Source organism: Camelus bactrianus, chromosome 16 (genome assembly GCF_048773025.1).
Source record: "Camelus bactrianus isolate YW-2024 breed Bactrian camel chromosome 16, ASM4877302v1, whole genome shotgun sequence".
In the NCBI taxonomy this organism is placed as follows: domain Eukaryota; kingdom Metazoa; phylum Chordata; class Mammalia; order Artiodactyla; family Camelidae; genus Camelus; species Camelus bactrianus.
Window position 1 is genome coordinate 53,678,097 of NC_133554.1, and position 26,724 is coordinate 53,704,820.

Sequence of the window (26,724 nt, forward strand, 5' to 3'; positions counted from 1 at the left end):
GGGCCCCAGGTTGCTGTGGGGATGGGCCCCCAGGGTGGTGATGCCCAGGATGGGGGCATGGGAAGGTGGGGGCATGGGAAGGCAGGGTAGTGGACAAGGTGGTCAGGCAGCCCTTCGGAGGCCATGTCTCTGGGCCATGGTCATGTGAAATAAACATCATACACATACACGCACACGTATGCAAACACACAGCTAGACACATGACTATACCTACACATGTACACGCATTCATGCATGTACACAAATGCACAAGCCCATATACGTACAAATACACATGCACACGTATACACACACAATACAGTGCACACACACATGCTCCCACACAGGCACACAGACTGTTTTTCCCTCTACATCCCAGCTTGCCAGGCTGCACAGAGCAGGTACGTAGTCCAGGTTGTGGAAATGGTATCTCCTCTTTTCCAGGATACCATCAAGGGACCAGAAAGGCTATTCCTTTGCAAACTGGCCTCAGGACACTGCAAAAGCAGAGCTGCACTGCCCCAGCCTTCCTGGGCAGCCCCTCCTCTCTTGAGCTAGGCAAACTCCTCTATCCCCCGTCCTGCAGCCCCCGCAGCCCTACGCTGAGTGGCATGCGCACATCAGGAAGGGGCAGACGAGGAGAGGCCGGCTACCACGATTTCATTTCACTTGGGCAGGCTGACCAGCTGCCTTTAGGGCCACTGCCTGCAATTTCTAGCCCTGAGTGTGTATTTGTCTTTGTTTGGTTTGTTTTGTTCCCGGGGCTGAATTACCATGTGGCAGCAGATTCTTTGTCTGGAGTAGTGGAGTCTGAGTCCTCGGTGTTTGGGGCTGGGCAAAATGAACGTTCCGCCATGGTATCAAAGAAGCAGATCAGAAACTAACTAGCCTGGGAGTACAGTTACTTTCTGCAGAAAAATTATGAGTCACAAAGCTGTGAAGCCACTTTCTTCCAGAGCCCAGGACTTTAAAAAGTGCCTGAGTGATGGAGCAGGGTGGGGGGTGGTTTGCTCAGTGGAGTTGCTGGCCCAGCATGGTTTCCTTCCAGGTCTCTGATGGATGGGATGCCTGGGGAAGGGGTCAGATTCCAGGGCTTCGGGCAGAGGGGGATGGCGACAGCTGAGAATGGACAGGGCGGGCAGAGATGCAGGCTCGCCTAGGAAGAGCGGAGAGAAAGGAAAAGTGTGGGGATGAAAGCAAGGAATTCCACAGGCCCACCCAATACATGGGAGGCAATTGGACACATGGTTACGGAAGGAAGGAAGGAAGGAAGGAAGGAAGGAAGGAAGGAAGGAAGGAAGGAAAGCCCATGGCTGTGAACCCACTTGTGGGCAAGGGCGGGATGGGTCAGAGAGCTGGCCTTGCACCTGGTTGGGGAGGCACCTGGTGGGGGAGGTCGAAGGCTGCAAAGGAGAGGCACAGAGGCCTCGCGGTGAATTTCAGCTTCTGTAAGAAAGACCTACATCACCTTCAGATTCTAGACCTCAGAGCTGCTGGAAGGGCCTTTCTCAGAGAACCCTCTGGCCATACTGCCTCTCCGGAGAGCTTCCAGGGAAAGAGTCAACCCTTTTCTTTCGGTTTGAATTCAGTCTTGCTCTAAGGCAAATGGATGAACCCAGAGACCCCAGGGTCCCTTCTGGCCTCTGCCTCTGATCTGCAACTCCAGGCAACGAGGGGGGAAAGGTGCCAGGTGGTGCCCCCTGGAGACCTCGTCTACCTGGTTGCAGAGGGCGCTCCCAGTCCAGTTTACCCAGTAGCATTTCTGGGGGGATGCAGAGCTTCGGGAGTGGGAGGGGGGGCCCTGCTCTTCCTGTGGTTTCTCCTAAATGATTTACTGGCCCTGCCAATACAGCTCCCTCTCCTGGTGAATTAACTGGCTCTTCTGAAATCATCAATAATTAGTGAGACCGTCCCAGATGCCACTGAACAGTTTGTGTTTTCAGAGCACTTTATGCCCATTAACTAAAGAATTCTCGATGCAGCTCCAGAAGAAAAGGGTAATCAGGAGAAAGAAGCTGAAAAGACCTCTGGAAGTCACCTCACCCAGCCCTCCGCCTCTAGGCAGGATTTTACCGGGAAAGAAAGAAAGCAAAACCAACCAACAGGCCCCCTTTGAAGAAGACATCAAGATGGGACTGCCTGAGACAAAACAGAACAAAGTAAAACAAGTCATAACCAGGGCGAGCTGCTCTCCGATGAGTTAACCACCAGACAGAGCCCAGCCTGCCAGGAGGCTGGGGAGGCCCTTGGAATGTGGTGGGTCAGCAAGGAAAGCCCGTTCGGGGACAGACGGGTGGTTAATTTAATCCAAGGCAAACTGGAGAGACCTTGATCCAATAAGCAGGTTCCCTCACCTGCAAGGAGGGAAAATGGTAATTTTCTAAGCACGACCCGTTCATTAGTCTGCAAATGACACAGTTCTGATACTTAGGAATGTCCCTCTTAATTAGCCCCCCTACCTGGGCCCAGCCACATTTAAAGTTTTGCTTCTGGCTTGGGGTATAAATGGCCATTCACGCCAATTTTCCTCTCCCTGTGGAAAGGGAGGGCTGGATGGATGTGTGTGTTGATTCATTTATAATTTGCCCAAACAAGATCCTCCTGGGGGCTGGGTGGGGCAGCAACAGGCCAACCCTGAGGGCTGCAGAGCTAGAAGGAAACATTCCTCCTTGCCCTTGTGCGAGTCACAGCCACTTAATTTTTCAATGAGGAGCTACTGAAAGCCTACTGGGTGCCTAGCACAGTGCTGAGAAGTGAAAAAAAAAAAAAGGGCGGTGCCTTTATCTCTGCCCTATGGACACAACAGGCATCTCTCTACAGGATCGACATTCACTTAGTGCCCAGAAATGGTGCAGGAGGAAAGCAAGGCCCCCTCACTCACCCTTGTACGCATGGTTTAGGGGAACGCAGGCCAAGCGAGAAGTCTTCTCCAGGGAAAGCGCCCGGGCAGGTACCGTCCTGTCTCCATCACTTCTGCTGTTTTTACTGAAGGCCAAAGATAGCAATGGCGGGCAGAAGAAGAGAGACACACAGAGATTCTGCATGTGGCTTAGCCAAGTAAAGTCCTGCCAGAGCAACCATCCCACAGCCAATGGCCACAGACTCTGGACAGAATACAAAGAAAGCGGCCACCTGAAGCCAATGGAGAGTGAACCAAAGCAGGCAGATTCTGGAGCAGACTTGGTGCTTGAGTAAGCCCATGGCACAACGTGAGTTTCCATTTTATATGGCTTTTAACTTCAGGGCTGGCTGAAGTCAGCACAGCCCAGAGAGCCAAACTGCCAATCAAACAAAGCTACAGTCATCAAACCAGGGTGGTACTGCCCTGAGGACAGACACAGAGACCAATGGAATACAACCAAAAGGCAGGAATTAAACCCATAAACCCTACGGCAAATAGATTTTTGACAAGGATGTCAAGGCACTCAATGGGGAAAAGCTGTCTCTTCAACAAATGTTGCCAAGACAAGTGGATCTCCACATACAAAAGAATGAGATTGAACCCGTACACCACACCATATGCAAAAATTAACAGGAAATGGATAGATGACCTAAACAGAAGAGACAAACCATAAGACTCTGAGGAAAAACCACAGGATTAAATCTTCACGACCTTGGATGTAGCAATGGATTCTCAGGTATGACAACAAAAGGAAAACATAGTTAAGTTGGACTTCATGAAATTAAAATCTTTTGTGCATCAAAAGATATTATCAAGAAACTGAAAACACAATCTATGGAATGGGAGGAAATATTTACAAATCATATATCTGACAAGGGTCTAGTGTCCAGAATATACAAAGAACTCTTAAACCTCAACAACCAAAAGACGAACAACATGGTTAAAAAATAAACAAATGTCTGGAACAGAAATTCCTCCAGGCAGGATACACAAATGGCCAAGGAGCACATAAAAAAGGTCAACATCATTAACCATCAGGGAAATGCAAATCAAAACCACAGTGAGGGGTCACCTCACTAAGATAGCCATCACTTTACAAATGAATTAAACAAAAGGAATTAATTAGTTAGAAAATAACTGTGGGTTACGAGGAAGTGAAGAAATTGGAACCCTTGTACATTGCTGGTGAGCTTGTAAAATGGTTCAGTAACTGTAGGAACCAGTTTGTCAGTTCCTGAAACAGTTAAAGCAGAGAATTACTACAGGACTCAGCAATTCCACCCCCAGGGATATACCCAAAAGAACTGCGAACAGGTACACACATGTTCACAGAAGGACGGCTCACCACAGCCAGAAGGTGGAAACAGCCCAACTGTCCGTCAGCAAATGAATGGATAGACAAACTGTGGTAGATACATGCAATGGAATATTATTCAGACATAAAAAAAGAATGAAGGACTGAAACATGCTACAATACGGATGGCCCTCAAAAACATCATGCCCCTTGGATGAAGTCAGACACAAAAGATCACAAATTGTATGATTCTATTATATGAAATATTTGGACTAAGCAGATCTATAGATACAGATCGTAGACTGGCGGTTGCAAGGGGCTGGTGGGAGGGGAAATAGGGAGCAACTGCTTAATGGTATGGGCTTTCCTTTCGGGTGATGAAAATCTTTTGAAATTAGATAGAGGTGGTGGCTGCATAGCACTGTGAATGTCCTAAATGCCACTAAATTGTTTACTTTAAAAAGGTTAATTTTATGTCATGTGAACTCTCACAAAATAACAATATTTTTAAAAACTCCAGTAGAAAACTTAGAGTCTCTCTGGCCTGAAGAAATAGAGAACACAGGGCAACCACAGCCACTGGAAAGTGAGAGGTGAATCCTGGAAAAGAGGATGCCAAAGGGAGAATCCCCAAATTCTGCTTATAGACTCTCCCCAAATCTCTGGCTGACCCTCTAACCATGGATGCTCAGGGCAGACTGAAGGTAACCCAGCTGAAGATAAAAGAACTGAACTGAGGTTTGAGCTTCTGTTCCAAGAGAGTGCAGTCTGAGTCAACTAAGTTAATCTCCACTAAAACAGAAAAAAAATTAACACTCTCTAAAGAAATGTAACAGAATTCAAGTTCCCCATCACATAATAAACACAATGCCCAAGATACATTCCAAAATGACTCTACATACAAAGCACCAGGAAAATATGAATTATTCTCAAAAGCAAAGATAACCAATAGAGAATGACCCTCAAATGAAGATGTTGCAGTTAGCTGGCACTGATTGCAAAGTAGATATTACAACTATGTTCAATGAGATAAAAGACAATATTCTCTTAATGAAAGAAAAGACAGTATGTCTTTAGAGAGCCAGGAAAAACACATATAGTAGATAAAGTCATATGGAAATTTTAGAACAGAAAAATAAACTATACGAATTTTTAAACTCAGTGGATGGGCTTAAGAGCAGAATGGAGAAAATAGAGGAAATTGTGAACTTGAAAAATACACCTATAGAAACTATTTCATCTGAAAAACAGAGAGAAAAAAGATTTTAAAAAGTTAACAGAGCCTCAGGGCCCTGCGGGGGCAATACCAACACATCCGCTATCGGGGTTAGTGAAGCTCCAGAAGGAGAGGCAAGAGAGAATGGGGCTGAAAAAATATTTGAAGAAACAATGGCTGACATTTCCCCAAATTTGGTGAAAGACAGAAATGTACAGATTCAAGAGGGTCAGGGAATCCCAAGCAGGATAAATGCAAAGAAAACAAAACCATGCCTGGACACATCACAGTCAAGCTTCCGACAACCAAAAATAAAGAAAAGGAGAACAGAGGATTTCCTGTCCCCTCCTCAGTTTCCCTTGTTCTGTGTGTTCCAGCAACAGAATAAGGAGGAGGGCTTGGCACAGCCCTGGAGACCAACCCATGCATCCTCTGGAGTCAACCTCCCACTGCCCACATCCTGCACTGCACAGGGGATGCTGTGCTCCAAATTCCCAAACTTCACAAGGCTTTTCCCAGTTTCATTTCTGCTGACATGTGGGCTGTATGTACTTTTCTCTCTGTTTGAACAGAGAGGTCAACTCCAGGGGGAGGAAAGCCTTTTAACCCCTAGATTGCCAGGAAGTCTGCAACACGTGGGAAAGGGGACCCAGAACCCTCCCTCATGCGGCTGTTACCTCTGGTGCACACACAGGCTGTTCCCCCAGCCAGATGCAGACGTCCCCGCTCATTCTGTGACTCCCTCTTGACCTGCAATGACCCTCTGGATTAGAGAAACTGGGGCCGTTTCTAAGGCCGGGACCAGTCTTCTTAGCTCAGGGAGGGGAGGGCAGGCACGCTTTGTTTGATTTCACCTCACTTTATTGCGCTTGGCAGAAACTGTGTTTTTTACAAATCAGAGGTTTGGGGCAAGGCTGCATTGAGCAAGTTTATTTCCGCCATTTTTCCAACAGCATTTGCTCACTTGGTTCTCTCAGTCACATTTTGGTCATTCTCAAAATGTTTCAAACTTTTTCATTGCTAATATATTTATCATGGTGATCTGTGATCAGTGATCTTTGATGTCACAACCACAACTCGCCGAAGGCTCAGATGATTCTTAGGATTTCCAAGCAATAAAATATTTTTAATTAAGGCACGTGGTTTTTTTAGACATCATGCTATGCACATTTAATAGACTTGAGTGTAGTGTAAACGTAACTTTTATAGGCGTTGGGAAACCAAAAAATGTGTGTGACTTGCTTCACTGTGGTGCTCTGAACCCGAACCCACGATATCGTCGAGGTGTGCCTGTAACAGTTATGTCTTTTTCCTCCTCTTCCCTTGAGTAGGGGGAGGCAGGGAGCCCCATAACAGGGGCTGAGCCCAAAGTCCTCCATCGCATCACCTAGGGGTGGAGTGATTTGCAAAGGACACTCAGACAAAGCAAAGAGAGGGGACCCTTTGCTTTCGTGCCTCCCCTTCCGCTCCCAAGGGACAGAGGCCTCGAAGGGCCACAGAGAAGCAGCTTCTTCAGGGGGTCTCCTAGATCCCGGATGGCCCACGAGCCTGGGCCCCACTCTGGCAGGGCTGGGGCTCATCCTGGCTTTCAGCTTCTGAACTCCGAAGTCCTCAGCGTGGAATTAGAGGGCGTTGACCACCTGCTGCTTCCTTGTCATTCCACGGAGGAGGCGGCGTGGACCCCACCCTCTACATCGCTCGCTCATCCTTCATCTGACTATGGTCAGGCCTTTGCCCTCGCAGTGACTTCTGCGCCCAATTCTCTTCCTGAGCTTGGGTCTCCACATCCCAACTACTAGGCATTCTTCTGTTTCTAGTTCAAGGGCCCCATCTTCCACAGAGTCCCTCCTGACTCCTGGGGGGAAGGCATCTCTTCCCTGTTTGACGACTGCTTCCTATTTCACTTTGATTTGTTTAACAAATACTCACGTTGTGCTAACTATCTGTCAGAAGCTCTTCTAAGGACTTTACAAAAAAAAAACCCCACATTTAATCCTCACAACCACCTTGAGAAGCAAGTACCACCATCCTCAGTTTACAGATGGGGAAACTGAGGCTCAGTTGCTTGCCCACAGCCACCGAGTATGGCCCCAGGGTCCTAGCTCTTATCCACAACCTTAGTTCTCCACTGTTTTGTCTACTGCTGGAAGCCCCATCCATTGGTTGAGTCGAGGAACAGGAATCCCACATTCTGCCCAGGGCCCTGAGGGGGAGGGAGGGAAGGAGGGGGAGGCTTTCCCATCCCCCTCCAGGCCCAGGGAGTTTGAATGAGCGGGGAGACTGGGGAACTAAGACTGCACCCCAACCTGGCTCAGTTCCCTCTCTGCTCTGCAAAAGCCGGGATGGGCAGGGAGGTGTCACAGATCTAGCCTAATGCCGCTGCGGGGACTCTGACCCCAGCAGGTGAACCCCGCGGCGCCCTGCTCCTCTCAGACCCCGACGCACTCGGCTCTCTCCTGCCGGGGGTCCGGCTGGGCTGCTCTGCGCTCTTCGCTGATACTTCACAGACCCAGGCTGTGTTGGGAATTCTGCTTAAATAAGTGATGAATTCTCCCAAGTGCGCTCCTGTGCTGGGCCCCTGGAGAATTTTTGGTTTTGTTTATTTAAAGAGGGTGATTCTTTTTCATGCTCCTCTATCAAAGATGGCACTGCAGACAGACCATTAACACAGCAGGGCCTCTGGGTTGTTTTTCCAAGACAAGGATTAGGTGGGACAGCTCAAGCCCCACACTCCCTCCCAGCTGGGACTGAGGCTCGGGCTGGTGGGGGGGACTCCCCTCTGAGCACAGAGAACTGGGATTCAAGACAACCACTAGCTTCTCCATACGCACTCCATGAAAGCGATGGAACCGACAGCATGTATTTTAGGAGGGGCTCTGCTCTCCTAAATTTTTTTTTTTCTTATTCTTTTTTTCCTATATTTTTTCTTTTTCTTTTTTTAAATCCTAGTATTTTATCCTTGCTTTTCTGGTTGGGTGGAGGGGAGGTAATTAGGTTTATTTATTCATTATTTTTTTTTTAAATGGAGGTACTGGGGATTGAACCCAGGACCTTGTACATGCTAAGCACACACTCTGCCACTGAGCTATACCCTCCCCCCAGCCCTCTTAAAATTTCTCTTCAGCTACAAACAGCAGCAAATGAACTCTAGAGTTCCTCAAACTTCAATGTACCTGCATATCACCTAAGGATCTTCAACTGCAGATCCAGATGCATCAGCTGGAGGGCAGGGCCTGAGAGTCTGCCTTTCTAGCAAACTCTGAGTGGTGCTGATGCTGCAGACATCACTCTCAGCCACTCAAAGCACTGGAGCATCCCAAAGCCCTGAATTAGCCTGGCTGAACTTGGGGGAGACACAACCGTAACCATGGTGGCAGTAGTAGTGCTGTTAATAGTAACTAGTATTCACTGAGCACCTACTATGTGCCAGGTGCTCTGTGCCACTGCCGACAGCAGGAGAATCTATCCAGTGCTACAGAAGGATTTTCCTGATTTCCATCCAAGGGTCAGCCAACCAACAGGGACGGAGGAAACTGGACATAGGAGGATTAACATTTTCTGAGCAATAGATACTGCTGCCCCATTTTGCAGATGGGGTTACTGAGGCCGGGAGAGTATCTTACTGAGGTCCTACAGCTGGCAAGGGGCAGGGGCAGGATGCCAGCCGAGGTGCGCCAGGATGCCAGCTTTGAAGACAGTGGCATTTTGTACACAGCTTCTCATGGGATAAGGAGACAGGCGGTACATTCCAGACGGGACCAGACAAGCAGGTACCTGAGACACAGGCTGAAGGCCAGATCCCTCCCCTCCATTCTCCTGCCCGCAATGAGCCAGACTATTTACTGGACAAAACTGGCGAACGTCATGGAGAAGTTTCTGTGCTGGCTCCCCTTGTCCCGCCCCCAGGGCCTGAGACAAAAGAGCCCCTCCTTGTCTTTTTAGTCCATGGGGAGGAAGTGGGCACCCAAGGAAGACGGCTGGAGGAAAACAGGATCCTCAGTGGCTGCATTCTCTGCTTTTACAGATCAGGAAACTGAGCCCAGGAGAGGGGAGGGGAATCCCTGAAGGGTCTCACCGGTGGGCAGGGCCCACCCCATGCAATTTCAGCCCCACTCGTCATTTAATGCTTTGCTGTCACCATCTTGGAATTCTTAATAATCTGTTATCAAGAAGACTGAGTTTTTGTTTTGCACCAGGCCCTGCAGATTATGCTGCCGGTCGTGCCAGTGGGTTAGGGTTCATGCTGTCCTCTTTCAGAGCTATTCCCAAAGCGTGGCAACTGAGCAGCTTTGAGCTACACGGAACCGCACCTGCTGAGCGGGCCAGCGCAAACCCACACCTCCATGCAGGCCGGAACCCAGGGGCTGGAACCCCAAACTCAAATCTGGGAACCTCTGGGGAGTCGAGGCGTGAGGAAGGACCTTCTGAGAGCCCAGGAGGTTGACACCCCTGAACGGTGCCTCAGGGGGGCCTAGAACAGACCAATGGGTTGGCCAAGGCTGGGGAGGGGAGGAGAGAGGCCAGCTGTCTTCAGGGCCTTGGCCTCTCCAAGGAAACCACCACCAACAGCACTCAACACCCGAGGGCTGAGCGGATGCAGGGCGCCCAGCTGTGCCAGCCCATCCCAGGGTCTCCATGTAATTAGAGCCAAGCCCTTCACTTGGCTTTCAGGATTGGCCAAAGGGAAGGAGAAGAGACAAGTGGAATTGATTCAGAAGCTCTGGCCTGGCCCGGAAGTCCCCGCTCTGAGGGGAAGCATGGGGACGAACCAAAGCCAGACATTCATTCCTCTGGGCCCACTGTCCCCCAGGAGACAGGTGTTGGCATCAGGCGGAGCTGCAGAAGGAATGCGGAGCTCCAGGCAGGACAGGGAAAGACTCCATCAGGCCTAGCAAGTACCAGGAACACGGGGAGGGGAGAGCCTTCTGCAGCCCTGGGGGCAAACCCAGGGCCCAGGGGGTTGGTCCACGGTGGGGCCCAAGGGTTTTCTGATTCACCCACAAGTCTGGAGAAGGTCAACTATTCAGTCCACTGAAGTGGCCTCTTAACCCTGCAGCCCTGCTCCATTTTGGCCTTCCTGGGCCCAACCCAGAGGGTCAAGTGCTGGCTGGGGCCCAGCTGCATCCCAGAGGGACTCCCCACGACATCGGGTAATCCGTGAGCACTGCCAACATGAGCATCTTCAATTTCCTGAATCAACTCCACTGGCCTACTTTGTGGTCAAGAGGATGGTCGAATCCAAACGCATGTGGGTGGCTGTGAGGGTTCGATTCGTTAATACCCGTGGGACCCTCAGAACGGAACCTGGTCAGGGGGCAGGGTGGGGGCGGCATTCTATAAATCATGGCTATTACCCAATCTCAGGGATTCCAAGTGCACTTTTACATCTCTGGAGTCAGATGCATCTTACTGCGGATGAAATGGCTGCAATTCGTCTTCCGGAGCCCACATAAAATAATGATGTGTCTTAACAAGTGATGTCTTATGTTCAACCAAATATGGATGATGATGATAATGAAGATGGTGATTGTACGTATCGAATGCATTTTTCCCAGCGACATCTCCTTCCTTATGAGTTGTGGTCTGGGGTGCTCCTGAGAGTCCTGTTCCATATGGAAACAGGCATGGAGACCCCAGGTTGCTGGAGAGGGCAGGAGCCTGAGGTTCCCCAGGGAGGCTGCTCTTGGGGGATGAAAAGAAAGCCACGGGCAGAGGCTATGACCACCCAGCAGAATCCTTGGAAGGTGGGTCAGGAGAACGGTGGGCACCAGGTGGGCACTCAGGTCCCTAATGCACATAATGGGGAAAGGATGCTTTTGCATAGGTTTGTCGCGAGGACCCGATGATCCGTGTCTGGCCTGCAGCAAAGGCTTGGTTGGTGGGACCTCTAATTATCACACCCTGACTCCAAAAACTAACTGTCTGGGAGATCAGCTGCAGGCTCCCCCCACCCCGCTCACAGGCTGAGAGCTGGGGGAGCAGAGTGCAGCCTAAGCGGACTGTCCAGGGAGGGGTCTCCAAGTGCTGACTTCCAACCCAGCAAAGCGCTATTCACACCCACTGTGCTCCAGGAGACCGTGGCGCTTAGGGGAGGAAAGATGAGAGTGTGGCCCCCCTCTTCCAAATCCACACCTCTGTGGCAGATCCTTGATCCCCCTTCCCCCTGGCAAAGGCCCTAACTGCTCTGGCACTGTCTGTACCCAGACCCCCCGGGCCCCAGCCCACTCCTCCGACTCACAGCCCCCGTGGTTCTGCAGCTCTCTCTCCTCCCCATTCAGCTGACGTGAGCATCCCCACGCTCAGACGAAGCTGAGAAAGAGGGTTCGGAGAAATCACAATCCTGCCAGATGAAAAGCAAAATGCCAGCACCTGCCACAGGGCGGAGCCTGCAAAGGGCGCCTGAAATCCCAAGCTCCTAAGCCCTGTGGTTCAGGACACCTCTCTGGGTCCCTTGGCCCCACGTCCTCCTCTGTAAAACCGGCAGTCCTTTGTAATCTGACCTTAGTGGTTCTCTGCGTTCCTGCTCAGTTCCAGCTCACCTACTGCTCCTGAGGAGGGATCTAGGACTTAGGGCCGGAGGAGGGGTCTGGGGAGGAAGACATGCACCCCAATGCACGTGCTCATCACACAAGCGGACGGGTGTGGAGAGACGGGAGAGCCACTGCTCCCCTCCGGAAGCCTGCAAAGCTTCCCTAGGCTGGTTGTCGCCAAGGGTGCGCGTGTCTCTGGGTGTCAGCACCTGGAGGGCGGGGCTACAGCAGGAAGCCCCTTGAGGACGTGGCCAAGTACAACCTGACCTCAGTGATTTAGCCACCATGAAGGTGCACATTTGCAGTCCTGTAACTGCTGCTCGGCAACGGAAGGGATGAAAACAAAGGCTCCTCGGAGGCTCTAGTTGGTGTCACAGGTCAAGAAAGAGAAAGAAAAAAAAAAAAGGGATCCAGGTTGGAAGAGAAGTTAAACTGTGTGTTTGGAGGCAATCCGATTACATATATAGAAAATCCCACGGAGTCTACCAAAAAGCTGCTAGCACCGGTCACTGAGTCTGGCCAAGTCTCAAGGCGCGAGGGCAAAACATCAAAATCCACTGTATTCCTACATCCTGCAGACAAACAACTGGAGGCTGCAATTTAAACAAGCATTTACAACAGCATCCAAAACACGGAACGTTTAGGGATAAGTCTGACATGCGGTGGACAAAACCTGGACTCTGAAACCCACAACTTGTGGCAGAGAAGAAATCAAAGAACCAAAGAATGCAGTGGCAGCCCGTGTGTGTGGGCCGGAAGGCTCAGTGTGGTCAGACGGCAACTCTTCACCCTGACCTTTATTACCAACACGACCCCCGTCAGAAGTCCCAGCAGGATTTTTTAAAATCTGTTTCTAAAATTCGTATGTAATGTAAAGGAAAATATAAAATTCATACAGCAATGTAAAGGACCTGGAATAGCCCAGACAACTCTGAAAAAGAACAAAGGCAGAGAACGAACACTACCTGATTTCAAGACTTATTACAAAGCAACAGAAACCAAGACAATGTGCTCCTGGGATAAAGACAGACAAATAGATAAATGAAGCAGAACGGTGTCCAGAAATAGACCCACACGTACAGGGACAACTGACTCTCAACAAAGGTGCAGAGAGAATTTCAGTGGTGAAAGGTAAGTTTTCAAAAAAATGATGCTAGAACAATTGGATATCCATTTGGGGGGAAAAAAAAAAAGGAATAGGAAAAGATCTATACACCAGGCAGAGAGAGGTGACCAAGGGCACAGGAAGCTCTGGGTGGTGATGGCTTGTTCATCGCTAGGATGTGGGTGATGATCTTAGGTGTTATACACACATGATATAACAAGTGATCCTCTTGATGGACTTTTAAATAGATCCAGTTTATCATATCAAAACAAAAACAAAGCCCCCAGTGCTCCCTGAGGAAGATGGGGCCCCTCCCATCCTATGAGACCTCAGCTTCAAGGTCACCTCCTCCAGGAAGCCTCCGCTGGGGCAGCATTCCCAGGCAACCCCCATCACCTGGCTCCCACCTGCACTGGCGCCCCTCACACTGTCCTCGACTACTGACCACACACTTGATGCCCTCATTTGACTGTGAACAATTTGAGAGCCAGGACCTGCCTTAATCTGTGCTGGACCCCAGGCCCTGTGTTGGCGAAAGTAGGTGCTTAGAGAATCGAGGCTTTGTTATCCGTCAACACATCAGGGTTACTTTGGCGCTTCTAGCAAAAGCTGTTTCTGCCAGTGATGACTTCACTCCCTGCCCTTGCTCTCCCAGGAAGGAGGCCTCTAGCTGGGCTTTTTTTTTTTTTTTTTCCTTTTAAGGAAGGACATTGGGAGCAAGAACTTCTGATGGTGAAGGACAGAGCGGCGGTTCCCACCTCTCAGGTACAACGCGAATTTCACAGGTCTTGTTAACAGAGCTTCGCCACGGTCCTCTGTGTGGCCACCACTGAGGCACCCTGGCTTCTCAAACCTTTAGGCTGGCCCTTCTCAAAGTGTGGCCCTGGGACCAGCAGCTGCACATCACCTGGGAACCTGTTACCAGATGCTCTGGGGGCGATGCCTGGGAATCTGCATTCCACCAGGCCCGCTGGCGGGTCCGAGGATGGCCCGGGTGTGAGCCCCACCGCCCCGGGCCACCTTCTCACTTGCGATAACGAGGCAGGTTACTTCTGGGCTCTGAGAATGTGCTCCAGAGGCCCCTGAAGCAAGGGTACCCCCTCCTTCATCCAGCCTCCCCTCAATCCCCAGATGTCCCAAGGCCCAGCCCCATGACTCAGCCACTCCCTTGCCCTCATCTGCGTGTCAGCATCTCAGAGGCATGTCCTTGCTTCACTCGGACACTCAGGCTGGGCTCAGAGGACCCAGAGCCCCTGAGCTCTTACCCAGCAGAGGCACAAGAGAAGCTGAAGTCAGAGGCCTGCTCCCCGCGCCCTGGGGCTGAACATTCCAAGTTCCTGGACAGACAATGAGTCTTAACATCGCAGGCGAGGTGGCAGGCAGCGGGGTGCAGACAATGGGTCTGTGTTCCTCCCCACGCCTTCCTGCCGAGGCTCTCAGCCAGGGCCCCGTGAGGGAGGCTGAACCATCAAAAGCACAGCGGTCCATCCAGCGGGTCCCACTTGCCTCTGTCCAAGGCCCAGGCTGAGGCTAGGGGCCCCCTTATCACACCCTCTCTCGCTCCCTGGGGCCGAACAATGTTCCTTTTTCCTGAAGGCTCCGGCATCTTCTAGGTTCTTCATCCACCGGAGCCTTAGGGAAAAGGGGTCAAATGCCAACACCTCTCTTCCTCTCCCCGACGCCCAGGCCTCTGTCTTCCCGGGGCAGGGAGAATGGGCAGTGGGCAGAGCTCTCCAGCCACTGGGAGCCACAGCCAGAAACGTCTCCTCTCTCCCTGGCTGATTCCTCTTCATTAGTGCAATCACATCAACACTGACAGCAGTGGATTTATCACTGCCCCGACGACAACCATTTGTCACCCAGTGATGCACAGCCTGATAATGAGTTTGGGGCAGAGCTAATGAGGAACTGCCACCAACTCTCCTCAGCAGCTCTGGCCCTGCGATGCCCTGCCCACCGACCCACCCCTGCCAACAGCCGCTCCGCCAGGGCAGGGAGAGGGGGCTCCAAGAAGAGAGGTCAAGGGCCACTGGGCTGAGCCCGCCAGAGCCCTGCAAAGTCACTGAGCATGCTGCCTGAGTGAGGAGACTTCAAGGTTGACTGAGCAGGAAGGCGTGAGTGCTGGGCACTGTCCGGGGCGGCCGCACCTCCTCTGGTCCAGGGCAGGGAGGGACAAACAGTGGTAATGGGGAGGGCGGGCCACCCCGTGGGAGCCTGGGAGTGCATGGATGCTCTGAGCTTTGCTTCCAGGAGCCCAGGAGCCCCAAGAGGAATGGGGAGAGGAGTGACTGAAACTGATCTAGAACACTGAGTGAGTGCTGCTTGGGCACAAACGTGGAGAGGCTGCTGGGGTGCGACCACACTCGGGCCCTGCTTTGCCAGGGGTGGGCTTCCGGTACCCTCAGCTCTGGAAGGCACTGACGCGTGTCAGTAAGAAGGGCCCCTGTGCGATGGACACAGTTATCACAGGGCCCAGCGCCTCTTACTAGGAGGGTCTTCAGGCCCTCGCTCAGTGCCCTGCCCCCAACTCTTCCTCCATCACAGCTACAGTGGTGGTGTTCATGCTCCCGACGCTCAGTGCAAATTAAAAGGGAAGGGAGGGAGGGCCCCAGGGGAGGCCAGGAGACAGGCCCCCTAATGGTATGGGGCAGATGACCGGTGCTCAGGGAGACCCAGCAAACACCAACCACCCGAGCAGCAGGGTCCTCTAGGGACCTCAGGCTCACACTCACCACCCTAGAAGGCACCAGATGAGACATGGCAGATGGTTATGGTCGCCTGGGGTCAGTCGCATCTGCGACACAAGTACATTAGGAGGCGGGTATGTAGATAAAATCTTACAGAAAAACTTAAGTACAAATGGTTGAAATATATATGTGTAAAGCATCTGAGAATCTTACAGATGATGTGGCCCCACAGATCATCTTATTCAAGTGTTTCAAAGCCAAGTTTTGACATCTATCCCAGGGGGTCCAGGAAGCCATGGGGCAGACGTACCACAGCTTCCAGCAACATCAATTGGCTTTAAAATATTCTTTGTGTGTTAAAATAGAATTCAGATAGACTGCAGAATGGAATGCAACATTTCATGCATTTAAAAAGTAAAATATGAAAAAGGAAAAGGTCCTGCAGATAGCGGGCAGCTTCAGGCTACATGGCCAGATCCCCCAGGGCACCCGTGGCCGCCCTCCTCCACCACTGAAGTCCTTCCCAGAAGAGCTTGGAAATGCTGTATTTATGCCCCCGTGTTTTTCCACTGAGGAGGACGTGGAGGCCAAGAGGGACCAGGTGACAATAGGTCCTGACCTCTGAGGCCCGAAAGGCGTCACAAGACTGTTACCCTCCCTCTGATGTTACTGTTACCCCTGCCGCACCCTGCTTGCCTTAAAGGGTTAACTTCATTAATGGGGAACCATAATTTATGTCTAATACCTCCATCCTTGTTGATGAAGGGTTATTATCTAAACTCAAGGAGTTTATAATTAGAGAAATCAGTCACACGCACATTAGAAGATAGTTCAGAACCAACAAGGCCAAGTGCCAAATGAGACACCTAGACCATCGGCACCCTGAGGGCTCGGAGGTATTTGGGACCCAGGGAGGCAGAGGGTCAAGGGTGCAGAAGAGGAGAGAGGAGGGAAGGGTGCCGATGGCTTCCTGGAGGTGACGGCAGTGAGCACGCTGGTGGTCAGGAGTTGGGGGAGGGGAGGGGAGACTGCAGCCGTGGGCAGACTGTGGAGGGCTTGGCCGTGGTACCGCAGCGGTGGGGACACCACAGGGGTGAAGGCCCACCCATGGGGAGGGGGTGATGGGAGAGGCCTTGGCATTCAGATCCTCTCGCGAAGTGGGAGAGCAGATGGGGTGTCTAGAAAGAACCCCGAGCTCCCTTAGAGAGAGGAGAGGCTATCTCAGCCTGCACCCTGCGCGCACCCCCACCCCGCACCCACCCTAGCTGGGGCAGAGCTTGTGGTCAAAGGAGACCGCTCCCAAATCCCAAAGCGGCGCGATGAGCCATTCCTAAATGTGCATGTCTTAACAGGATCAAAAGCAATGACCTAAGAAGCAGCTGACCTCCCCTCATTGTCTCTTTCTTACAAGTCAAGGGACCTTGCCAAGTTACTTAGTGTTTCTGAACTTCAATGCTAACAAGGTTAATAACTTAATACTTTCTGGCCAAAATCCTTCACAGGTTGTGATGGAGAGAAAATGAGATGTCGGTGAAAGCTACGCACAGAAATTTGAGTTTTTAAGAAAGGACCTAGTATAAAACGTTCACCTCAAGGGCTGAACAAATGATAATAGCTTAATATGTGGGTTATTTGCATTTCAAGCTGGAGGCAAAGACAGTCTTAGTCAAATAAATGAATCCCTAATAGTGGAAGTTTAGATGCTACAGTTGGGTCTGTGAAAGATAAAGGGAACAGAGGTATTCGGGAACAGGGCACATGACAAATTGTGGGCCCAAAGATCACCCTGCCTCCCTGACACCAAGATGACAATAATGACAATGATGAACACTTATTCAGTGTTTACTATACACCAAGCTCTGTCTGAAGAGCTTAATGTATCGCATTAAAACAACCCCATGAGGTTAGGATGACTGTTATCTCCATTTTGCAGATGAAAAAACTGAGGCACAGGTTGGCTATGTAACTTATCCAAGGTCATTCAAGCAGTAGATGACAGGTAGGATTTGAACCCAGGGAGTCTTCTATATTTCAGGCTCCTCAGAGGCCTGTGCTGTCTCACCCGGGCCCTCCGACAGCACATTCTGGATTGACTCTCATGGTTCAAAGCAGGGAACAGGGCATCTGTACCAGATGCAGAACTGACTCACATTACGTGGAAACAACCCAAGTGTGCAGGTGCCCAGCCACAGTTCTGACCATGGCTCAGGCTCTGGGGAACACAACTTCCCAGATATTTGCATGTTTGCACCTCCACAGAGAAGTCCGGGCATGGCGGGTCCAGGGTCCTGGCTCCAGCAGGCCCTCGAGAAGCCGAATTCACAGGCTGCATTATGCCAATAATATTTCCTCCTCTTAGGATTATCACATCATTAAAATTTCATCACCCCTCTGGGTCACTAATGGCTTCCTATATGACATCAAATTTAATTGCTACTCTTCCTCACCTCATTCAGTTTAGAAGACTCTTGCATAGCTCCATCACTAGTTAGCCAGTCATGAACACCACAAATGACCTTAAGGGGACTCCATCAAACATCTCCAGGTCATCCCAACCCTAGGGAGGGGACAGGAGAAAGCAGGAGAGGAGAGGGAGAAAGGGGTTCCTCTCCTGACCTCTCATGTTCTACTAACTTAAGGTCCAGTGAAGATACGACCAGTGCAGAGATGAGAGCCAGGAGGCTCGAGAAGGGGAGGAGGGGGAATTCTCAGGGTGATTTACAAACTCTACTTCCGCCCCTGGATCAGCCGCGGTCTCCTAACAGCACAACTAGCTGAGCATCTCTCATTGGGAAAAATGTCAGTGAAGGATGCCGTGGAGGCATGGGGCAGCCTGGGGCAGTGGAAAAAGGATCATAGAGCCCTGGGTTCAAATCTTCCCATCTTGCCTCCAAATTGTCAGGTCTTGGGCAGGTAATTGCTCTGAGCCTCAGTTTATCCACACGGAGTTGAGGGAGACGGAGGCGGGAAACGTCTATAATGCACCTAACACTATCCAGCACGTAAAACTGGGCACCAAATGTTGGTTTGCTTCCCCTCTGCAGATCCGTAAGATGAGGAGAAGAGATCGAGTCATTCTACACTGGGGAAGATGCAAGAGAAAATGGAGCCAAAGGAAGATGTGGGGGAAATATGAAGTAAAAATACCAGGGAGGGAAATCTGAAAATGAAATGCAACCTGAGATCCTATCTTTAAGACTCTCTGGCGGGGCAAACCCAGAAGCACAGATCCAGGTGAATTAGCTTGTTGAGTGCTTCTGATATGTCAGGTTCCACGCTGAATGCTCTGCTTGTGTTATCTCATTTACTTCTCCTTGTATTACAAACAAGCAAACGGGGCTTGAACATATCGGTGATTGAACGCAAAGGGGCATAGATTAACCCAAAGTGACAGAGCTGGAACCCAGTTTGGCCCCGTTCCAACGCACTGGCCACTCCATGTGCCACTTCTCAACAGCCTAAGGAAGAAATTCAAAAGGTGGGGAAGTAAGAGCACGGACTGGGGGTAGCTCAGGGGAATGCTTTAGGGATGGCCCTGTCTTGGGTAAAGTAATTCTCTATATGAAATGCACTTCTGGAGACCGCAGTGTCATCTCTGCAGTTATGAGGAATGCTAGACATCACCAGTGCGCACAGAGATGCTCTTTTTCCAGCCCACAGAAGCCTGCACGCCCCAGCGCCCTTGCCTGGGAAGGACCACTGGGTGGGACCATGTGATCAGCTCTGGCCAATGGGCTGCAAGAGGAAGTGAGCCGGGCTACAGCACTTAATTGTAGATGCAAGTCTTCTTCTACCTCTGGTGTATTTCAAAAGGCGTCTGGTTCCCAAATATCTTCAAATGCCTGGATGGGCATTACCCACCCCCTCAGCCCCCTGCCAGTCCTCCCAATTTCCTCCACATCACAAAGATGGAGTTCAGCTGGTAGGGATTCAGCAAGGATCCTGGAACCACCCAACTCTGGAGGCCAGGCTGCTAGAGGCAGCTTCACCTGCAGGGCCAGAGGTGGGAAAACGTGGGAATGGAGGCGAGAAAGTCTGAATAGGGGCTCAATAGAAACTATTCCATGTAAGCCTAGGGCTGGACTCTGGAGGGCAGGGCTCCCACCCCTCCGGTGCCTGGCTGCTCAGTGCAGTGAGGGCTCCATGGCCCGGGGTGTGTGTGATGTGCAGAGGAGCCCATGAAAGAGCGTGGGTGACCAGAGAACAGCTAGAGAAGCAGGTAGAGTCCACATGACAAAGGCTTTATGCCTTAGGTAAGCATGCGTTCATTCATTCATTCATTCATTCATTCATTCATTCATTCATTCATGTATTCTTCATTCATTTGTTCCTATTGGTCAGGCTTCTACATGCCAGGCGCTGCCCAAGCAGCTGGAGACACAGCCAGGGATAAACTAAAGCCCCGCCCACATGAGAGAGACCAACAGTAAACAAGCCCACACCTGTCCGATGGAGCTGAGGACGGCAGAGGGAGGAAAGCAGGCGAAGGGGTGGGTGCCTGGAGACACCACGTTGTGGAGCACTTAGGGACAGATAAGGGACAACAGAGGAAAGGCTTGAGGAAATAAAGATTGGGCGGTGGCAACATGGGGGAGGAGTGGGCGAGGCTGCAGGCACAGCAGGACCCTCCCGCGCCAGTTCAAAGGCCAGAGCTTGACTGGTAAGTTCTAGCAACACAAAGGTGGTCAGTGCACGTGGTGGACGGGAGTGAGGGAAGATGGGGCAGGAGGGAGGGGCGTGGATTCTGGCAGCCTCACACCTGGTGGCCCTCACGTTATAAGCACTTAACATCTATAAAGAGCATTTTTAAAGTGATGGGGATAATCCCATGTAACGTAAAAAAAGAGCCTAACAGGTAGGTAACACCTGTTTACAAACTTTGTTTCTTCATTTTACAGATGAGGAAACTGGGCCTCAGGTCGGGTGGCTCAGCAGTGGAGGCGGGGCTGGAACCAGGCTGGGAGTCAATCATCGCCATGTTGGCGCCTCCTGTATCGGAAGGAGAGGGGCATCCGTGGCGCTCCTGGGCTCCAAGAGGGGCTTTCTGGATCAGACACCTGGCTTCGGGGGATCTGGAGGAGAGACAAGCTGTGCGGCGCCCCCTGCTCTCCCCCCAGGACCCCGAGCAGCCCCACAGGTCCCTTGCTCAGCCTCGCTCACGCTCTCCGGCCCCGCCTTCTGCCCAGAGTGGGGACAGGAGTGGGGGGAGGACGAGGAGTAGCCGGGATGTCTCAGCAACCAGCCTGTTTTCCTTTCCATTACAGGCAGTGCAGCCGCTGCTGGCCCATTTGTTGCTATTGGCACCCCAAGGCCCCAAATTATGATGACTAATTCCCACCACTTCAGGCAGCTCCAGGGCCATCTGCAGCAACGTGCTGGGGGTGGGGGGGCAGGGTGGAAATCCCACAGGCAGCACCCTAACACCCAGCATCAACTCCAACTCAGTCTCTGGGCTCCCCGAGGGGCCAGGAGTTGGAAGGAGGGAGAGGTTTCAGCCAATCAGAAGACTCCCTCAACTGCAGCCAAATCCTAGGAAAACCAGCCACAGGGAGGCCCACTGCTTCATCAACGTAAAGCACAACTGTTTAACAACCGGCTTGTTTTTAATGTAGTGAGTCTCCCATCACCGGGGGTATGCAAGCAGAGGCCACATTGCCACTGGCCCCACGTTTGTGGGCAGGGGACAGCACTAGATGACTTTTCATGTTTCTTTCAAGTCAAATGCACTGATTCATGTTAGTCCTTAGGACAGAGAACAGGTTCATTCTCTATTACCGTTCAGCTTACAGCCCAACTGTGTCCCGTGGTCCCAAATCAAATGCATACCAATACACAGTTTAACACAGCATTTTAAAGTTGGCCGTTTAGGCACTGTTTAAACAGAGAACTGCTGTAAAGGACTTGGCCTCTTTCCCAGCCTCCCTTCCCTGGTGGAACAAGGTTCCTGGTCCTTGCTTTGGCCTTCCAGTAGAGGACATAAAGGAGAGACGGTCGAGAAATATTTGCCAAACAAATGCATGAAAGGGCGAGTTTCTGAGGCAGGTAGCAGGCTGCCAGTGTGCTTCAGTCTCTGGGTGGGGGTCCTGAGTCTGTCCATTCCAGGCAGCAGCGATCTGCAGCAGCCAGTACGAGTACCACACCGGGTCCCTCATTTAACCACAGGCAGAATGTTGCAGACTGCCCAGCTGAAGCCAAGGGGGCACACAGGGCGAGGGAGAGGGGTGTAAGGGGTGGAGAGTCACCCCTCTGGCCCTGGGAGAAGGAGATGTAGGGAGCGGGGTGCCCCCCACCCCCCAGCCCATCTCCTGTGGGGCTTTTGACACATAGCTGAGCTCCGGGCAAGCACGCCACTCGGCCTTGCGGTAATTAGTAAAAGCCCCTGATCAATAAGTTATTTTTTGCTGTCAGTAATTAATAATTACAGCTTAGCCACACCATGTAATTAAACTTTCATCCCGCTCCCTCGAGTGCTGTTTGGCTTTTATTGTGATTATCTCCCAGCACTAAACTTTCTCCCTCTAGAGCCTCCAGGAGCCTGTGGGGCTGGGCTTCTCAATCCCTGCTCAGGGTTTTCTGCTGCCTGGTTCACTCAGCTCAGACTCCCCTCTGTTCCTCCCTCAGGCACCGTTCTCTTGAAAGAACCTTCTGGACCAGCTGGCTGGGCTGCTGCCGCCTTTCGTCCAGCTTCTCGACCCCCTCAGGATGTCCACCTGATCACGAAACATCTTTTGAGGTGTTTGTGGAAATGCAGACATCCGGGCCCACCCAGATCTCTCCAGTCAGAGTGCCCGGGGCTCTGGATCAGGCCCGCGGGAGGGCCGCTTTGAGTCACAGTGATGCAGCCACAGAAGGAAGTCAAAGAAGGGTCTCGGGTGAGGAAAAGACATTCAGGGCTTTTTGGTGGGTGGCAAGGAATCACTCCTTACGGTCCCTTGACTTACAGTGTAAAAACAACCACAATAACAATAATAATAACAATTGCCCTTTATCAAGCCCCTTCTTTGTACCAGGTGCCTGCTCCCTGCACCCCCCCATCCCCAAGTACCTTGACTCTTATCAACTCTGCTCTTTTCTCCAACATTGCTTAGTTTGGGGAAAGTGTGAACTGTGTGACACTGAGTTTTGAGGGAAAAGATCGAATGGTGGCTTTCAGTATAAATAGGTGACGCTGCCCAGGTTCCACACCTGAAGAAAATGAGGCTAAGTCTAGATGAAGTCTGGTAGTGGCCGATGTGAGCTTTGCTCCACTGCTTGGTCCCCCACTCTGTGTCATGACTGGAGAACGGGGCTCATGGGCTCAGAAGTGACAAACAACCGCCCCAAAGGGTTAATGGCACGACCTCAAACTTGAAAGAGACGCAAAGGAGAAATTCTACCCTCTAACCCCAAAGCAGATAAAGGATCCTTGAGCCCCACGCCCGACCCTGCTCCCCTGACACACAGTGCAGCATTGCCCCGAAACCTGCACTGAGACCAGGTTCCCACAATCCTCTGCGTGGTTTGCCGCCCAGGAGATAAACGGAAGGAGAGTAACTGAAGGATGCTGGAAAACTCTCAGAGCCAGAGAACACAAACGGAGCAGCAGGGAATCTGGGCAGCCACACTCAAACAGACAGCAAACGAGAAGTGGGGGAGAGAGTGAATCAATCAAAGAGACCTTCACCGCTTCTGACATGGCGAATCCCTCCCACAGGAAGCACAGGGACACGAGGGGGCCTGGCCTGAGCTTCCCCAGAATGGATGGGTGGAATCTTGGCCTTGGGTGGATGGGACAGGTGTGGAGGTGGGGCATGGAAGCGACTTGCTGACCCAGAAGGAAGGACCTACAGGTGCCCTGAGGACTCCTTACACACCTGGTCCTGGGTGGGACAAAAACTAGGGAGCCACCTGCCCAGGGAACTTGTGCCGTTGCTGGAGGCCGTGCAATAATTAAGTCAGAGGCATCCGTTCAGAAACTGATACCCCTCAGAGCCTTCCTGCCTTCTAGCTCTCAGCTAGTAACCCCATGGCATCTCAGAGCAAACCTGACGTGCCCCAGGACAGACTAACCCATTCCTACTCTGCCAGCCTCACTCACAGTCCTCCCCTGACCCTTAGAAGGACCCCACCCCAGCAAGCCCACCCCAGCCGCAGATGGTCCTGGTACCAGGAGAGGGGCTTAGAAGTCTCCTGGTCCCAGTCCTGACTCCCACCCTCAGATCACCCAGCAGCCTTGGGCAAGTCACCTAATACCCGCGGACCTCAGTTTTCCCATCTGTTAAATGACTGTTAGAATATGATGACCTCTGAAGTCCCTGCCTGCTGGAAGATTTTATGATGATCATAAAAATAATAATAACTTTTATTATCTTACATTCACAGGGCCCGTTACAAAATTTCTAAGTGCTTTAATGTAAATTACATTGTAAAATCCTCCCCTCGGCCCCGCAAGTGAGAGCTGATTGTTTTTATCTCTTTGATCTTGGCTCTCTGGACTGCCTGACGCTGAGCGCACTGGGGTCCCTTCTTCCCTGTGGCTCGTGGGGCGGGGCCCTTTTGAGGTTGCAGGTTCCACAGACTGGAGCCCCAGGGGTGGGCCCAGGACCCCTTCGGAGCCTGGAAGAGGGAAGGCCAAGCCCTGGGGGTCCTGGAGCTCAGTCCAGGCTTCCTCTCCCTCCGCCCCCAGCAGGCGCCGCTCGGACACCGCTGGCACCACTGCCTGGATCTAGGAACCCCAAAGGCAAGAAAGCACGGTACAGCCCTCTCCCCCGCCGGGACCTGCCCAAGGACGGGGGGGATGTCTGGGCATCCGCCCTCTGGAGGGGGACAGTGCGGGTCACGCCTCCTCCTCTTTCCTAATACTCCCACCCCCAAATCCACCAGCCCTTCTCCACTGTGAGGCAGCTCCAGGCAGCTCCAGGTCAGAGCGAGCCGCGGCTGCAGAGACAATTGAGCAGCCAGGGGAGCTGGCTTCAAAGGCAGGATGCTGGAGTGTCTGGGCGGGTGGGAGGGAAGAGGGACGCAGAACCTCCCAGTACATCACCCTACTCCCACCCCCCGGTGGGTCCGGGGCTGCACCGGTGACCTCGGCTCCCGCGCGCACCGCGAAGCACCCCCAGACCCGGGGCAGCCGGCCAGGCAGCTAGCCGCGGACTCTGGGAAGTGGCCAGGACCGGCAACTGTCCTCTCAGGGCGACCCTCCTGGCACCCAGCGCGCGGCTTGGGCCCCTTCCCGCTGCCCTCCCGCCCCAGGGTCCCTCGCCCAGGTCGGCCAGCGCGTGCCCGGCAGGGCCTTGCCCTTCCCCACTGACACGGAGCGGGGAACCTGGAGTCTGGCCGGAGGAGCTGGGTGCAGCCGGGCGATGAGCCTCGCACGAGCCCCTCCCATGCCAGCCCAAGAGCACCCACAGCCCCGGGGGAAGGGAATGATACCCCCCCCCCAATCCTTAGGCTCTTCTCAGCCTGTACGGGCGACGCCTCCCAGCAAGGACGCCTACCTTTCCTCATTCGGAAGCCACAAGTCTAAGAACACCGGCCCCACCCCCCCGAGAGCCCCCAAACTCGGGGAAAGGGTCCTGAAACTCCCTGGAGAAGGTTCTGCCTGGGCTAAGCCCGGGGTCCAGGAGGCCACCGCGAGTCCAGCGAGCTCCCGCCACCCTCCCCGCCCCCTCCCCACCCCACGTGGGGGTGACTCTCCGTACCTTGGGCTCCGGCCGAGAGGATCTGGTGCAAGACCAGCAGAGTCCAGATCAGCAGCCCCCACATGGTGACCAGCCTTTTGGGGGGTTCTTCCGTACAGTTTTATAATCCTGGTGGGGTCCGGTACCCCGCGGCTTGGTCCCGGGAGACTGTCTACGGAGCTCCGACCTGAGGAGGGGGTATCGGCCTGGGAGGAGCTGCGCCGGAGACCCCAAGCTTTCCTCGTCTTCTTCAATCCAAATCCTATCCCCGTGGCGCGCCTGGAAGGCGAGGGACAAGCCAAGAGAAGGAGGAAAAGCCGCTCTCGGGCTCGGGGCACCTTCCTCCCTTAGCACCCCAACTCAGACCTCTCCCGAGCAGGGCGGCCTCGGCGATCTGGCCGGGTCGCGGGCCAGGCTCCGGAATAAACCGACAACTTCAGGAAACTTCCTCCCGTGGCCACGTTGCCCGGCCCCCGCCCCCTCCCCGCCCCCTGGTTGGGTCCTTCGCGCGGACGCAGTCACCGCCGATCCAGGCGCCGGGCCCCCGGGGCCGGGCGGGAGGGGAGCGCGGAGGCAGAGGCGGGTGCGGGGCTTCTCTCAGGGGCGCCGGGTTCGCGGGGCGCGGTGAGCATAGCGGTCCGAGTCTCCCTGGAGCTGAAGTTTTCTTCTCTCTAACTTTGAAGGCGGCATCTGGCGGGGCCGAACCACCTCTTTCAGCTCCACTGTCCTGGCGCCCAATCCCGGCACTGTCGGTCCCTCCCGGGGACGCCGGGCCCGGGTGCGCCCTCGGCTCCGCGCCCAGCGGGCTAGCAAACTTTGCAGGTCCCGCGGCCCGGCGCGCAGCCCCGCGCGCCCATGTCCGCGCCGGCTGAGGGGCGGCGGGGACGACTGCCGGTCTCGGCGACCCGGGCTGTCGCCGGCGCACGGGCGCGGAGCCTCCTGCCGGCCGGAGGATGGAGCCCGGCGGCCCTGCCTTGCGCCGCGCCCTGGCCGGAGCTCTCTGTGAGGAACGCGGAGGGCCCGGCGGGCAGCCCCGGCTCTGGGGGCGCGGCGCCTCCTCGGACGCCCGGCGCGCGCCGACCGCCGGGACCGGAGAAGCAGCGGCCGCCGCGCCCGCCCCAGCGCCTTGGCCGCGCCGCCGCCGCCCGTTTCAGCAGCAGCCGCCGCCGCCGCCGCTCGCCGAACCCGCCGCCCTCGGCTTCCCGGGCTCGGCGTCCGGAAAGCCGCTTCTGCCTGCGCCGAGCGGGAGCTGCGGGGGCAGCGTGAGCCGGGGACGAGCGCGGCGGAGGCGGAGGCGGAGACGCGGCGAGGGGGGCCGAGCGCTACCCCGTGGCCGCGACTGGAGAGCAGCC

General features: G+C 53.3%; 1 protein-coding gene across 2 annotated transcripts in view; it reads right to left on the bottom strand.

Annotated features, from left to right (window-relative positions):
• The window catches only part of SDK2 (sidekick cell adhesion molecule 2), a 250,446-nt gene extending 224,051 nt beyond the window's left edge, over window positions 1–26,395 (bottom strand). For both annotated transcript variants that reach the window (XM_074343607.1, XM_074343606.1), the window contains exon 1: window positions 25,394–26,395. In XM_074343607.1, coding sequence (XP_074199708.1) covers window positions 25,394–25,457 — 64 coding nt within the window. In that variant the 5' untranslated portion in view covers window positions 25,458–26,395. The remainder of the gene's footprint in view (window positions 1–25,393) is intronic.
• Between the last annotated feature and the right edge of the window lie 329 nt (window positions 26,396–26,724).